Raw genomic sequence first — 15,484 nt, 5'->3', positions numbered from 1 at the left:
TCTGAAATCAGGATCCAAGGTAGATATGGAATGGACCAGATAGGCAGGTGCTGAACATACTAGGCTTTTGCAGTGTTGCTTAAATCCACCCTGATAGTTGGGAGGGAATTGGTCTTCAGATGATCATTGGCATCAGCTGTGAATGGAGGGAAGGAAACGGGGTCAAAGACCTCTGGGAAATCTAAATTAACTTGTTAATTAGTATTTCTGTGAACATTCTGCTTACCAGGCTAGCTGTTCTTAACAAGGTATGGACAACAGAATCACCTATTGGAAAACAACTATGCATACCTGATGAGGTTACGGAATACAGGTGAGGTTCAGTGGGGTGGAGTATGGAGCCAACGACCAAGAAAGAATTCTTGAGGCGTCTTTGGTGCAAAATTGGTGGTTTATTAAAGCACGGGGACAGGACCCGTGGGCAGAAAGAGCTGCTGCACCAGGGTTGTGAGAGGTGGCTGTTATATACCATGGGTTAGGGGAGGTAAGGAAAAAGGGAGGTTGAGGAAATACTTTCATATGTTAAAGAAGACTCACAAGATACCAGAGGCCTTGCCATTGTCAAGTTAAGGTTGTTTTTCCCTCTAGCAAGGCATTAACATTAAGATGGTTGGGAACTTCCTGGTGCCTGCAGATTACAAGGACATTTAATTTTATCTGCATTCCCTTCCGGAAGCTAGGTTATTGATAGAAATGCTTCGTTCTTGCAAACTGCTAACTTTTTTGCAAACTGATGGAGACTCAAGTTTGCAGGATTGTGGTATCTATAGGTTAACTGTTTCTTTGTCCTTTAGGGCAGCCAGAAGTGCCTGAGGAATGTCACAAAGAACCCATGGGGGGGGGGGTTTGCAGTTTCTGCTTTGTCCTTAGCTTGCCTTCTGTTCCCTCATCATACCTAGGTTGTACTGTTAAAGGCTTGAGCTGGTAAGGTATAGGATGGGATTGTAACATATGTTTGTTAAAAGGCTCTATAGGGGATTCTGATTTTCCCACCACTTTTGAGAACCCTCTGCTAAGGCTTTGAAAGATTAAATAAAATGAATAAAAAGATATCCTTGCTTTTGAAGTTGCCCTAGTGAAAGATAGGAATAAATTTCATTTGAGGTGTCCCCTCCTCTCCATAAGTTATGGCTGCCTAGACTACTGGATTGAGAAGTGCTGTCAGCCCAGGTCTGTGGTTTACTGATTCCTGTTCTGGATAACTCTAGACCTATATACATTCTTTTATTTCTCAAAATGCTTTTTTTTTTTTTTTTTAAACAATAAAAGCCTAGATGGTTTTATTGGTAAGTTTCATCAAACTCTTAAGCAATAATTACTATTTTTATACCAAAATATAGATCAAAATGCTTTTGTTCTTCAAGATAGTTGTGCTTTTTGGCCCCCCCCCCCTCCATTCATCTGTACATTTATCTGTACCTTGTCTAGCGTTGTATCCTCACTGCTGATTGCAGTGCGCTGCATGGAATAGCAGTACGTTTTGGTTCGGTTGTTAAGATTTACTTGGCTTTGTCAAAACATGAAAAAGGGAAAAAGCAATATTGATGCACTGGAATGTAAACTTCACGAGGGCAGGAACTTTATCTGTGTTATCAGTAGCTCTGTTTTCAGTGTTTAGAATGCAGCCTTCTGCGTAGGGTGCTCAGTAAATATTTGTTGAGTGAGTGAATGAAAGCCCAAGTTTGGAAGACTTAAACTGTTAAGAGCCCAGGCTGAAGAACTGTATGAATGGAAGGCCTGAAACAGGTTTTTTCAAACCTTCCTTAGATGAAATTACAGTCTCATGAAACTCTGGGAGTATAAATTCCTTCCGGGCAGGGAAAATTGTGGTTTCCTTACACAGCATTTCTTACACTGCTAGCACAGTACCTTGCAAAATTTAGTTGACATAGAATTGACTTAACCTGAAGTTATTAATGTTATAATTGAAAAATTTTAGAGTCTTTGCTGATTACCAGCTACTTACTGAACCTCAGTCTTCACAATTCAGTAAGATGGTATCCTCACTACTCTTGTGTAGATGGAGAAACTAAGCTCTGAGAGGTTGATGTGGTATGACTAAGATGATATGACTGTTACGTGGTGAGCTCGTGTCTTCTGATACTCACGCTCAGTAAGTTTTCTCTGTACTCGGCTTTAGAAAAAACTATGGCCTGTGGGCCAAATCTGGCCTGTTTCTGTGTAGTCTGTCAGCCAAGGATGGATTTTCCTTTTTTTTTTTTTTAAATATTGGGGGGAAAAATATTTTATGGCCCATGAAAGCTATATGAAATTCAAATTTCAGTGTCCACAAATAAAATTTTATTAGAACTTGGTCACACTTAAAAAAAAATATTATCTATGCTTTTTGTACTATGACAGTGTAGTTGTGAAAGAGACCGTTATGGCTCACAGACCTTAAAATATGTATTCTGTTGTTTTATAGAAAATGTTTGCTGACCTCTATTCTGTGCCAGCTAACCATCTATCTGAGTATGGGTTCAATTCTGCTTAGAAGATATAAGTAGTATTGAACTTTATATATAGATTTCCTTATACCTCTTGGTTCTAAATTCTAAATTGTATCTTAAGGTACCACTCAACTTTAAATACTTTAAGTGTGTAATTATTAAATTGCTAGAAAAATGTGATTATTTTTATGACTAAACTAAGCAGTCTTTTCCCATCCAAGAAAAGTCCTCATGGTTTTGCCTTTAACAACTAACTGTTCATTGAAATTCGTTTTCTGTGATCATTCTTAAGTGGGCATTGACTAAATAGTGTCATGCTTCATAATTTGATTTCTAGTGAACTGTGTCCTCCAGAGCTCAGCTTATAGATTCAAGCGTAATGCAAAGCTGCACTCTTATGTGGTCTCCGTACCGGCAGCATCAGAATCACAGGGAGAGAGTGTTAGAAATGTGTGGACTCTTGGATTCTATCCTTGGCCTGCTGAATTAGACCCCTGGAGGAGTGGCCCGGCTTTCTGTTTTCACAAGAACTGTAGCTGATTGTGATGCATACATGTATTTGAGAACCACTGATGTAAAGAGTCACGATTATGTATGTTTTCTTCCCGTTAAGCTCTTCATCTAATAAATGGACATAAGCAGAGTTTTAAATTTTGATGTGTTAAGATTTTTGAAATAAAGAATGTATAAGATATACTAAAAACGAATTAAAATGGGAGAACAGTTTTCATTGTCCCAAGAGAGGACTGACTTCTAGCTGTGAAATAGTAGGTAACAGTTTTTGAGCCCTTATTTTGACAGGCACGATCTTAGGCACTTCTTAATTTTGAGACCTGTTGTTTCTTTTCTTTCTTCCCCCGCTGTGGGTTGTACGCTGCAAGCCCAGCGGTCGTTGGACAGAGCGTATACAGGTGTCTCCTTGTATTTCAAGCTTCTTTCTTTCCTCAGCTTTAAGAAGTTTTGAGCCACTAGGTGGCAGATTCTTCCAACAATTACTATAGATTGAAGCCCCTTCTTAATAAACCATTTGTAATTCTTCTTGGGAATAATTTGTAGTGTCCCATTTAGCTCTCCCAGTTCATCAGGATCACGTGTGGTGTGGTGCTTGGGGACACACATTCTGTCCCTACCTCCCTTTCCTCAGATGGCCTTGACCACCCCAGTATTACTGCCCCTTGTTCTGCTCCGGCCTCTGCCTTTACTCTTGCTCATTTAATTCACCACTTCTTGTGTTTTTGGCTCCATCAGTCACAGTTTATTTTTGTTGTCTGATCCCTGTGTTCCCGCTTTGAGTTTTAGACTCTTAGACTGTCAGAGCTGGAAAAGAGGTTCATCTATCATTTGGCTCAGCCCCTTCATTTCTTAGGTGGGAGAGCTGAAGCCTGGGGAGGTTAAGCCAAGGACAAGGACTGTGTCTTATTTATCTTTGTGCCCTGTAGTGCTTTGCACGTAGCGTGCAGATAGAGGGTTCTTGAGTGGAACAATTGTGGCTGACACCGTGAAGAATACAGATACAATCTCTGCATGTTTACTGATGGAGGCGTGGCTTAAATAGCTGTTCCAGTGTAGAGGGAGAAAGTGACACGTGCCCAAGAGAGCAGGAAGACAAACTATTTTATAATGTTGAGGACCCCCTGGAATTTGTCTCCTGCTCCTCCTTCTTCCCTTTTATAGGCTAAAAGCATGCACTGTGTTTGTCGTTCTCCAAACACACCATTTTACAAACCAGACTCTGCACTTTGACATCGAGTTCCCTTGGCTTAGGATGCTCTTTATCGGGTCCCTTTATCTGTCTGGGAAATTGTTTAAAGGGTAAACTGTTCGCTGATGTTAAGCCAGTGAAGCCTTCCTTGGCCTCTTCCTCCATGTAGTTTATCTGTCCTTTGGGCTGTCTTTGTACCTAACTCCAAGGTCATTGAGGAGGTCCTGTGTAGTAGTGGCTTGTGCTGACTTGTCCTTTCCCCTGGAGTGGACTGTGCTCGTTTTCATTCCTGTGTGTCCATATATCTCCAAGGCCATCCGAGGAAAGGAAGGTAGGGACAGAAAGCGTGCCGCTACGCACCACGCCGTGCTTGATCCCCATGCACTGGGAAAGCTACGTGTGACGCCACAGATTGACGCCAAGAAGAATTATAAATGGTTTATCGAGAAGCTTCTTCAGTTGTTTAGCATATTCCCCATCACTTAGCACACAATTTGCATTTAGCAAATATTGATGGGATGTAGGGCATTTTTTAAGATTACATTTGTTGCAGAGGTATTGGAATTTTAAGACCCAAGATTTTCCTATTTTCCACAAAATTTTGAGGTCAAAGATTATTGGGCAAGTTAATCTCTCTCTCTCTGTCCACTTCCTGCCCTCCCTCCCTCCTTTTCGGTAAGGAGAAGAACAGTTTCAATTTCCATACATCATGTGCTTTAGTCTAGAGAACTTAATTTGTACTCTAGAAAATCTGTTTTGGTTTATATTTTTATAGAAAAATTTTAATTACTTCAAAATGTGATTCTTAAAGTAAGCACCTAAGAGCCAAGTACTCTGTATATTTAAGGAGTTAATGGTTACCACTGCATGTAAATATTCTGGATGGAAGAAATTATTGCAACAGAACAACATTAATGCTGTTAAATTATTTTCTACAGTATTGTCTGTTTGTGGACTTGCTTTCTGCAAAAATCTAACAGTCCTTTCAGGAGTAACTCACAGAATGCCTAAACTATAACCATAAATGTATAAACAACCTCAAACTGTCACAAAGTAAATGATATGCTAATTTTATTTTTAGTATTTGGCTAGACTTGTGGGTCGGTGTTATGTGTTAGAGCCAATTTACTGAATTTTCTATCCTGGACTTCATTAGCTGGAAAAATTTATGTACATAATTTAGGATACTGAATCTTGATGTTCCCCTTTTTAAATTAAAGAGAGAATGATGTAATGAACACCTAAGTACCTACTACTCAGAATTAACAAATATTAAGATTTTCTTTTTTGCTTAAGGTGTGGGTGTGTGTGTATACACATACATGAATAAAAGACAGTAGTTCAAACAAAACTTCCTACTTCCATTGCTTTGTCTCACTGTCCCTTTTTAGAGGTAACTACTCATGATTTTGTTGTGTGACCTTTTCTATTCATATGTTAAATTTCATATTTTTACCTGAACAACTTATTGAATTTGTCCATCCCTTTGTAAACATTGAAAGTACTTCTAATTTTCCTGCATTATGAGTGGAGCTGCATGAAATACCTTTTAACCAAGAAATAAATATACCCATACAAGAATTTCTCTAGCATTTCCTCAGAACAGTGTGTGGGATTGTTAGGTGTATGTGTTTGTTAGGTATTGTCGTATCATTCTCCAAAATGACTGCTCTGACTTGCAGTTTCACCAGTACTTTATAAGAGATACTCTGTCCTTAAACATATTCTATTTTTTTTACTGATTTTTTAAAAAGATTTTATTTATTTATTTGACAGAGAGAGAGTCAGCGAGAGAGGGAACACAAGCAGGGGGAGTGGGAGAGGGAGAAGCAGGCTTCCCGCCAAGCAGGGAGCCCGATGCGATGCGGGGCTTGATCCCAGAACGCTGGGATCATGATCTGAGCCAAAGGCAGACGCTTAATGATTGAGCCAGGCGCCCCCTGATTTTTTTTTTTTAACATAAACTCTATGCCCAACATGGGGGTCGCACTCATGACGCCAAGATCAAGAGTTGCATGCTCTACCAACTGAGCCAGCCAAATGCCCCTAAATCTATATTGTTTTAATCTGCATTATTGACTTTCAGATTTCTCCTTTTGTGACTTGCTTAATTCTCTGTCCATTTTTCTTTTGGACTGATTGTGGAAGATCTATATAAATTGTTTGCTAATACTGTTACTTTTATGCATTCTCCTGGTGTGTGATTTATCTTTTCTCTGTATGGATAGAAGTTTTAGATTTTATTTTATTTTATTTTATTTTATTTTTTTTAAAGATTTTATTTATTTATTAGACAGAGAGAGACAGCCAGTGAGAGAGGGAACACAAGCAGGGGGAGTGGGAGAGGAAGAAGCAGGCTCCTAGTGGAGGAGCCTGATGTGGGGCTCGATCCCGGAACGCCAGGATCACGCCCTGAGCCGAAGGCAGACGCTTAACGACTGTGCCACCCAGGCGCCCCAGAAGTTTTAGATTTTAATACGGTGAAATTGGAAAGAGAAATGTCTTAATGACACTAGGGTAGGAAAGTATTTGCAGGTCAAGATGCACAAAGCACAGCTCATAAAGGGAAAGATTATTAGTGTGAATGGAGTTCACTTTTCTTGGACCTGTAACTGCCCATGTGAATTTTAGATTTGTCTAAGTTCTATCACATCAGTTTCAGTTCCTTGAAAAATTCTGTTGGGATTTTATTTGAAATTGCATTCAATTTACAGATTAAGAAGAATTGACATCTTTAAAGTATTGAGTGTTTGTCAAAGAACATGGTATTTTTCTCTATCCATAGCTTTTAGTCTTTCACAAACATTTTGAAATTTTTTTCCTAATACTTTGCTTTACCAGGTTATCGCCTTAACATTGTCTAATGCTGTCTGTATCAGTGAATAACCCCCTTCCCGTTTCTCCACATCCCTGCGGCCATGACCTTCCCCCTTCTCCCTGCTTTGTCTTCTCATACTTACTGCTGAAACCTAGCAAGCATGGGGCAGGCAGGGGGAAGTGGAGTTGCGCTCGCACGTTTCACTGTGCTACTTAAGGAGAAAGTTGGAGTTTTAAATTCAGTCATTCAGGAAACATTTATTCTGTATGCTGTGCTGGGCCTTGGACTCCTCTCTTCTCTTTTTCAGTGACCGTTTTCATTCAAGTTACGTTGTTTTACCATCTGGTGAGGACAGTGTTTTACCATCTAGTGCCATCATTCTGGCTCTTTTTCCACTTACTCCTTAATTGGGCATTAATGGAGGAAGGGTTGTTTGGAAGCATATATTGAATCTCTTTTGTTCCTGATGAAGTTTGTCATGTAGCCAGTTTGTTGTGTGCATGGCTATGATATTTATCAAAAATAAGAGAGAGGAAGTGTCTCCTAGTGTTAAGACCAAGAGATAAGAAATCTGAAATTTTAGTTAGCTTTGTATCTCCTTCAGTAGTCAGGCAGCTTAGTTCTATATACATATATGTGGTTTTTTGTGGTTGTCAAATAATCCTTTATTGAAATATTTTCTTTTGTTGTTCTTAACTAGTGGGACATTCCACTGCACCACTGTTGATGTCATCTCTGATGTCTGAGGTGGTCGCTGTTGATGTCATCTCTGATGTCACAAGGGTGGTGACCATCAACATTGAAGCCCACAGATGGGGCACTTTCCAGAATCTCTTTAATGGTTTCAGAGAGTTCTCTGGCTGAGGAATGGTACCGCATCAGTCAGGCAGTGTTGACAATCTCATCAGAAGTGGTATTTCCACGGCACTAATGTTTTTCTACTTTCTGGCTCTTGGCAGCTCCTTGAGGGCTTTGATAATCAGGGCAGAGGCAGAAGGTACCATTTCAGTCTGGGCCGGTCTGTTCTGAACGGGCAGTTTCACTGTCATCCTCACACCCTTCTGGTCACCACTTGCCTTGGCAATGTCACCTCTTTTGGAGACAAACCCAGGGGCCGATCTTGGGGTCCAGGCCGACGAGACACTGACTTTGCCACTGGTGCACCTCAGGTGTATCTTCGATCTCCTTGGGATTGAACTTCAGTGGCGTGGTGGACACTGTACCTGGGTTCCGGATGACTGAAGAGAGTTGCACCCTGGCTTCTGCCAAGCCAAAAGCCAAAAGCTACATACATTTTTTTTAATCTGAAAATTACATCTGTCCCCTCCATGACACAGTAGAGCAGATTAAATAATAATGTCCAGTCCCTTGAAAAAAGAATTATACTGTTAGTATAAATAAATACATTGTACATTGAGCAGAGGAAAATTAGTTATCAGGATCTGCTTTATCCTGGCCTTTTGGGGATTTGTTGAATTCTCAAACAGTGTTTTTATTTTTATTATAATTATAGGTTACTAATTTTTAAAGATATGCCTTTATGAATCACATTTTTCCTGTTTGAAAAAAAATTGAGATTAAATTCAGAAATGTAGATATTCAGAATTACCTGTTTTGTTTCTATTTATTGAGAGAACTTAAAAAAAAATTTTTTTATAAGTAATTTTTATGCCCAGTGTGGGGCTCGAACTCATGACCCCGAGATCAAGAGTTGCATGCATGCTCCACCAGCTGAGCCAGCAAGGCACTTCCAGAGTTGTTTTTCTGTGTGTGTGTTTTTTTAAACAAATTGACTTTTGAATATTTGTGTAATATTTGAAGACTGTTCATAGAGACTATCGTATATTGACTCCTTTGTGCCAGTCATTCAGTTTCAACAGTCATTTCGTGACCAATCTTGTTTCATTGATATCTCCAGCTATTCCTCCACCCACGTGTTTTGGATTATTTTTAAGTAAATCTTTTTGATATGCCAACACTGAAGAGCCTTATGAAGTGTTGTTTTCTTTTACCTTCCAATTTCTATACAGAAATTTTTTTTAAGTTTTGGTTTTACTATGAGCATAGTCTAGGAAAAGGTAATGACTGATTTGTGTGATGGAGTTCATCCTCTTTCTGATAGAATGGGAGCATGGTGATAAAAATACAATGTGTGTTTTGCTTTAAAAGGAGCTTGATAAGTGTGTTCTGTCATTTGGGACAGTGGTAGTTCCCGTTGGGGTAGCATTATATGCACAAGACCAGCGAAACCTGTGGCCTCTCTCTTCCCTTACTATATCACCTTATTGTCATTGGGAACAAAAAATAATTCACTGGTAATTACTTTCAAACTTTTCTCTTTTTTATACAGATGATTATAATATCTATTATATAGTTCTCTGCCAATTTAGTGATCATGACTTTAAAAATCATGACTAAGTTTGTGGTGACTCTAGTTAAAAATACTACGTTGCATATTTAAAAATTTCTAAGAGAGTAGATCTTAAAAGCTTTCATCACAGGAAAAAAATTTTTTTTTATAATAAGTACGGGAGGATATTAACTGGACTTATCGGGGGGATCATTTCACGTTATATACAAATTTTGAATCATTATGTCATACCCCTGAACTAATAGAATGTTATATATCATTTATACCTCAATGAAAAGAATCGTGACTGTTTGGGTTTTATTATTAATCAGCTTGTGTAGTGTCACCCAGTCTTTGAGCTTTTAGTATATGTTAGAATGTTTGCTCTGTTGGTACCTCGCCTTTAATTGCTAACGAAGCAGAAGAAACAGTAAAGTAAACAGATCATAATGTGCATCTAAACTACTACATGGTCATGTTTCAGTGTGGTTAGACTGCAGAGTTCTGTCCAGGGCACTCGCACCTGTTCTTGCTTATAACATCAATGACTGTGTACAGCCCACTGCTCTAATGAATACGTGTATACCCAGGTGTGGTGACAGATCTGTGTGTTGAAGTTTATTGGTGTTGGTACGGTTTCTTCAGTGTTCAGCGGGCAACCTTAAAACATTTTTACTCTTCTTAAAATTCCCATCTGGATTTCAGGTGCTTGGATGTTTAAGCCTTCCTCTGCATAAATGAAGGCTTATTGAAAAACTCTGCTAATTGAAAAACCATCGACTTTTCTTTTGGTTGTTTCTTCTAAAATATTTAACTTCCAGGTTTGGTATAGAGGAATTTTACTTTAGTTTTCTTTGTGAGGGTAACTGTTTCTGCTCTCCTTGTTTTGATGTCCTCTTATTCAGACTGCAATTTATCAGTTCTTTTTATTTTTCTGTTCTTTTAGACTTTTGCTGGTTGGTGGATGTGAAACTGCTGACGTGGGCGTATCAAAAGCTTCTAGCTGTGGCCTGTCTGCCTGGAGAGTTCTTTCGGGATCGCCTTATTATAAGCAGGTTACTAATGGTGGAGACAGGGTCACTGCAGTAAGTATTAGTTATGGCATTTCACTTTGTGAATAGGTCTCAGGCAGGACAGGAGGAAATACTTTGTTTTAAATGAGGAAAATGACTTCATGTGAAATTTTAGTACTTCTTTCAAATATCAGACTTATCTAAAGTGTTTTTTGTTTAACTTGGTCTCATTTTTATTAACAGTATTGGCCGATAATAGAAAAAGAACCTAACAATAGTCTTGTTACTTGCATTTGCTTATTTAGACATTAATGTTTATTCAGCACTTTTTATGGGCTGGCAACTGTTTCGAGTGCTGTTATGTGAATTAGCTCATTTAATTCTCACTAACTTTTTGAGATCGACTAGTCACAATACCTGTGAGGTATTGATGAGGAAAGTACAGTGTAGTTAAGTAACTTCCCTGGGTCACCAAGCTAGTAAGTGGCAGAATCAGAGAACAAACTCCAGCAGAAGTTCCCCTGTTCAAGTTCTTTACCACCATGGTACACTTTGTAATATTTTCGTCTGTGTCACCTGGGTGATTTGCCCAGCTGTTCGTTCCTTTTCTATAGCACAGCACTCTGGTATGCTGTAATAGTCCGTACAGGCTAGGTTCTGCTGTGATAATAGAACAGTCCCATAAACAGATGAAAACTCGTGACATTTCTATAGGTTACCATCTAACAGTTCATTCCTTATTTGTGGCAAAGCCTGCTCTTGGTGCCATGACTCCCCTGGGAAGTGTGTTCCAAGTGATGATTAAAGAATCCATGCAGTCTGGTGACCTCTTGAGGTTCCAGTATCTCAGTTTATAGGAGGGGGAAGAGAGGGTTAAGAGGTGGAACTTTTCAAACCGGAATTAACATTACTTGTGCTCATAGTTCATGTGTTCTAACTAATCACCTGGCCCTTCCTATTGTCAAGGGGCCTGGGAAATAGGTTTTCTGTGTATCCAGAAAATAAGATAGTAGTGAATACTAATTTCTTTGCCATATGGGCTACCTGCATATTGTTTATTTGTGTAAACTGCAGGGAATTGAGCACTTGATCACTATTATGCCTCCTGTGCTTTGCACATTGCCTTACATGTAGTGGATGCTCAGATACTTTTCAAGGGAGGGAAGAAACCAAGAAATTAAAGGGAAACACAACATAAATGAATGTGTTATGTTGTTTTTTCCTGTAGTGAATGTATTTGTCCTGTTATTTCTGTTCTAAAATGCACTGATTTTAAAATAATCCTCTAAAACCTTGAATGGTTAAAGGTTTGGTGTTAAAAAGGAAATAATGGAGAAGTACTTTTAAAATGAAATCTTAAGCAATTATTGTAAGCTTCCGTTCATTTTTTTTCTTTAGCTTCTCGGATATTTTGAAGTACATGATTGTGAATTTAACTCAACAAAGCAGCTTTTTTTTTTTTTTTTAATTAGCTCAACTTAGTGGTTTATATGCCACTAGACCTTTTAACAGTTTGTATTTCTGCATGAGTTTATAATCGAGGGCTGTGCTTTGTGCTTTTCCTTCCATGCATTATCCCTCTACCCATGCTAGATCCTGTCTCTTCTCCTGCAGGATGCAGGGAGGAGTCCAGATTGAGTGGTAGTAGCCACACTTCACAGATAAGGAGCCTAAGACCCCAGGACTAAAAATAGGGGAACATGGGTGGAATGGATCTTCTAGACTCTGTTGAGCACCTTCTCCCACTCCCCATATGAAATTATATACAGATCAGTGGTACCCTCAGATTTATCTATGGCGGTTATCCCATAATTCATAAAGAGGTGGGAGTTGCTTATACATATTAAACATATTATTTTGTCTTTGCAGGAAGTTAGTTTTGTTTCTCTCTCTGATTTAATTCGTACCCAGCTTATGGTTTTCTCTGTGCGATCTACCAGGGCAGATCTTGGAAAGGGTTTGAAACAGTTTTGGCTCCTGAATTTAAGTGTGATGTCTGCAACTTATTTTTTTTTTTTTTTAAAGATTTTATTTATTTATTTGACAGAGACAGAGACAGCCAGCGAGAGAGGGAACACAAGCAGGGGGAGCGGGAGAGGAAGAAGCAGGCTCATAGCGGAGGAGCCTGATGTGGGGCTCGATCCCACAACGCCGGGATCACGCCCTGAGCCGAAGGCAGACGCTTAACCGCTGTGCCACCCAGGCGCCCCTGCAACTTATTTTTAAATGGTTTAGTTAAAAACGTAATTGTTAAGTTTTATTTAATCTCTACATCCAACACAGGGCTTGAACACATAACCCCAAGATGAGGAGTTGCACGCTCCTCTGACTGAGCCAGCGAGGTGCCCCAGTCAAACCCATAATTTAAAAGATGTGTATACATACACATAGATAAAGTGAGTGTGACAAAGCGTTAATAACTGGTGAACCCAAGCGAAAGGCATACTGGTGTTTCCTTGTACACTGACTTCAGCTTTTCAGTAGCTATGAAATTTGTCAAAATTAAAGATTGAGGGGGAAAAAAGAAAGAAGAAAATAGGTAAGTGTGGAGAATACAAGGAGAGATGAAGTAGGCAAACAGTGAAAGTCTATTTCAGTATGGTATAATCAAGCGTGTTTGGGACAGAATAGTCTGGGAAAGGAAGAGTCACGGAGTATGGTCGCATACCGTGAAACCTTTCTTCACCTTGGCTTCATTGAATTCTCTTGTGCTTTCACTCACTGAAGTACTGGAATCTGCTTTGCTATGGTCCTTCCCTCTCCAGCTGAAGCTCCGGGATTGCAGTCTCTTATAAGAAAATTGCCTGTGCACTGACAGAATAAGTGGGGAAAAACATTAAATTGCAAATTGAATGCTTGGCTATATGATTAATTTCTTCAAATGCCGCAAGTGTATTTTAATTACGTTAGTGGCTCTTAAATGTGTCTTGCCGCTAAACTTACAGTCATTCTACATAGCCTGCCCCTGCCTCGAAGTCATTTGAATTACAGGATTAGCTCCTTTTGTCAGGTGGCAGATATTGTCCTCATTGAACTTGTTTGTTTAAGGTTGCTATTGTGTTGGGGTGGGTATTGACGAAAAAATGCTACTGACACATGCATTTTAGTCTCTCACAAGGCTGCTAGGTTGTAAAAAGAGACTATGCAAGATTCAATATGTGCATTGACCAAAGTTTCCAAATTGACGTGAGATAGTTTTATTTATTCATTTGTTTAACATTGAATCACTGCTCCGGGTATTAGGAATAGGAAGGTAGCATCCCTCAAGGGGTTTTACTGTATTGGAGGATATAGCTGTGTCCACGAGTAAGGACAATAAGCTGTAATAAATAGCAGGTTTGAATTCAGTAACTGCAAGAAACGAAAGGACCCAGACTTGGGAGTCGGAAGTCTGGGATTGTAATTCTAGTTCATCACTTGCGTAGTAAGGCTTTTGACCCAATCAAACGAGCTAAAACATGTGAAGGTCCTTGGTAAACCATAAAATGATTATAGTGTTCATTATTATTATCTGTTTGTATTTTTAAGATCAGAATTTTACAAAATATATAAAAAATGAACAAAACTAATCTTTATGTTGTTGCTGCTTTTTGGGTAAAGGATGTTTTTGAGGAAAGAACACAGGCTTTTTGGAATCCCGTTTCCCTGAGAAATCCCATTTTCCTCAGAAAATAGACATCATCAGAGGAATATTTCCATAAGATCCCACGCCCTTCCTGCATCTCTGTCTCAGTACCTTTTCTCTGGTTTTTACAGACGAACTGTCCTTGTGCCAGCTAAGGCCAACCCATCTGGTTTGTCCACCAGATCTCACACTCTTGCTTATTGAAGGATATTTTTCCCGCATCATGAATTTTGCTGTCGATTAGATTTACCGGCATACAACATACTTTTATTTTTCCATCATAAAAACCATTTTGTTTCATTTGGTTTGGGGGATTTAATCCCACTAAATCCTGTTACCACCCCCATTTCTTTTCCTTTCTTCAGCATGTTCAAGAGCTATCTATATTTGTTTGCACTTCATCTTTCTTTTCTCTCTTGAATTCAAATTCACTTGGGGATTTACCTCCATCATTTCACTGCAACTATCTTGTTGATGTTATCAGTGCCCTCCAATATTTTACCAGTTTATCAGTTTTATTGGTTCCTTCCTTCCTTCCTTCCTTCCTTCCTTCCTTCCTTCCTTCCTTCCTTCCTTCCTTCCTTCCTTCCTTCCTTCCTTCCTAAAAAGATTTTTATTTGAGAGAGAGAGGGCAGAGTGAGTGAGAAAGAACATGGTAGGGGGAGAGGGAGAAGCAGGCTCCCTGGGAGCCCCATACTGGGCTCCATCCCAGGACCCCAGGATCATGACCTGAGCCGAAGACAGATGCTTAACCGACTGAGCCACCCAGGTACCCCATTTGTATTCTTTAATCCCTACTAATTGGTTTTATAAAAATCAGTTTATTTTCCTTTTTCGCTTTCTGTTCTCTTCCCTTTTTAAATTATATTATTGCTACTTTGACAAAACATGTAATATTTGCACATTAGTTTCTACCCTCATCCTCATCTTTAGTCTTTGATGTCCATTTCTCTTTCAGAATGCTGTTACTTCTTCTTTTTTTCTTTTTTAAGATTTTATTTATTTGACAGAGACACAGTGGGAGAGTGAACACAAGCAGAGGGAGTGGGAGAGGGAGAAGCAGGCTCCCCACTGAGCAGGGAGCCTGATGTGGGGCTCGATCCCAGGACCCTGGGATCATGACCTGAGCAGAAGGCAGACGCTTAACGACTGAACCACCCAGGCGCCCCAGAATGCTGTTACTTCTTTTGTTGAAGTGTTCCCAGTCATCTCTTGGTTGGATGACATTATCTTCTAGTAGATGTGATTTGTTTTTGTTTTTTAAAATTTTATTTTTTAGTAATCTCTACACCCAGTGTGGGCTCGAACTCAGGACCCTGAGAGCAAGAGCTGCATGCTCTACTGGCTGAGCCAGCCAGGCTCCTCTTCTTTTAGTAGATGTTTTAAGAAAGCCTCATAGGTAGAGTTCCTTAAGTTCTTGTATGTTCAAAATTGTTTTCCATAGCCTGGATATTTGAAGGAAAACATGTCTGGATATAAAATGCTTAGTTTCCCATTTCTTTCATTGAACTAAAAAAAAAAAAAAA

At 39.3% G+C, this 15,484-nt stretch overlaps 1 protein-coding gene across 1 annotated transcript in view; it reads left to right on the top strand.

The window, feature by feature from the left end:
- The window catches only part of NBAS (NBAS subunit of NRZ tethering complex), a 338,079-nt gene that overhangs the window by 43,781 nt on the left and 278,814 nt on the right, over positions 1 to 15,484 (top strand). Inside the window, exon 10 of the mRNA XM_040622888.1 lies at positions 10,267 to 10,405. Within this exon, the coding sequence (XP_040478822.1) occupies positions 10,267 to 10,405 (139 nt within the window). The remainder of the gene's footprint in view (positions 1 to 10,266; positions 10,406 to 15,484) is intronic.

This window comes from Ursus maritimus, unplaced genomic scaffold, assembly GCF_017311325.1.
Source record: "Ursus maritimus isolate PB19 unplaced genomic scaffold, ASM1731132v1 scaffold_6, whole genome shotgun sequence".
Lineage (NCBI taxonomy): Eukaryota > Metazoa > Chordata > Mammalia > Carnivora > Ursidae > Ursus > Ursus maritimus.
This window is presented reverse-complemented; position numbering and strand designations above follow the sequence as displayed.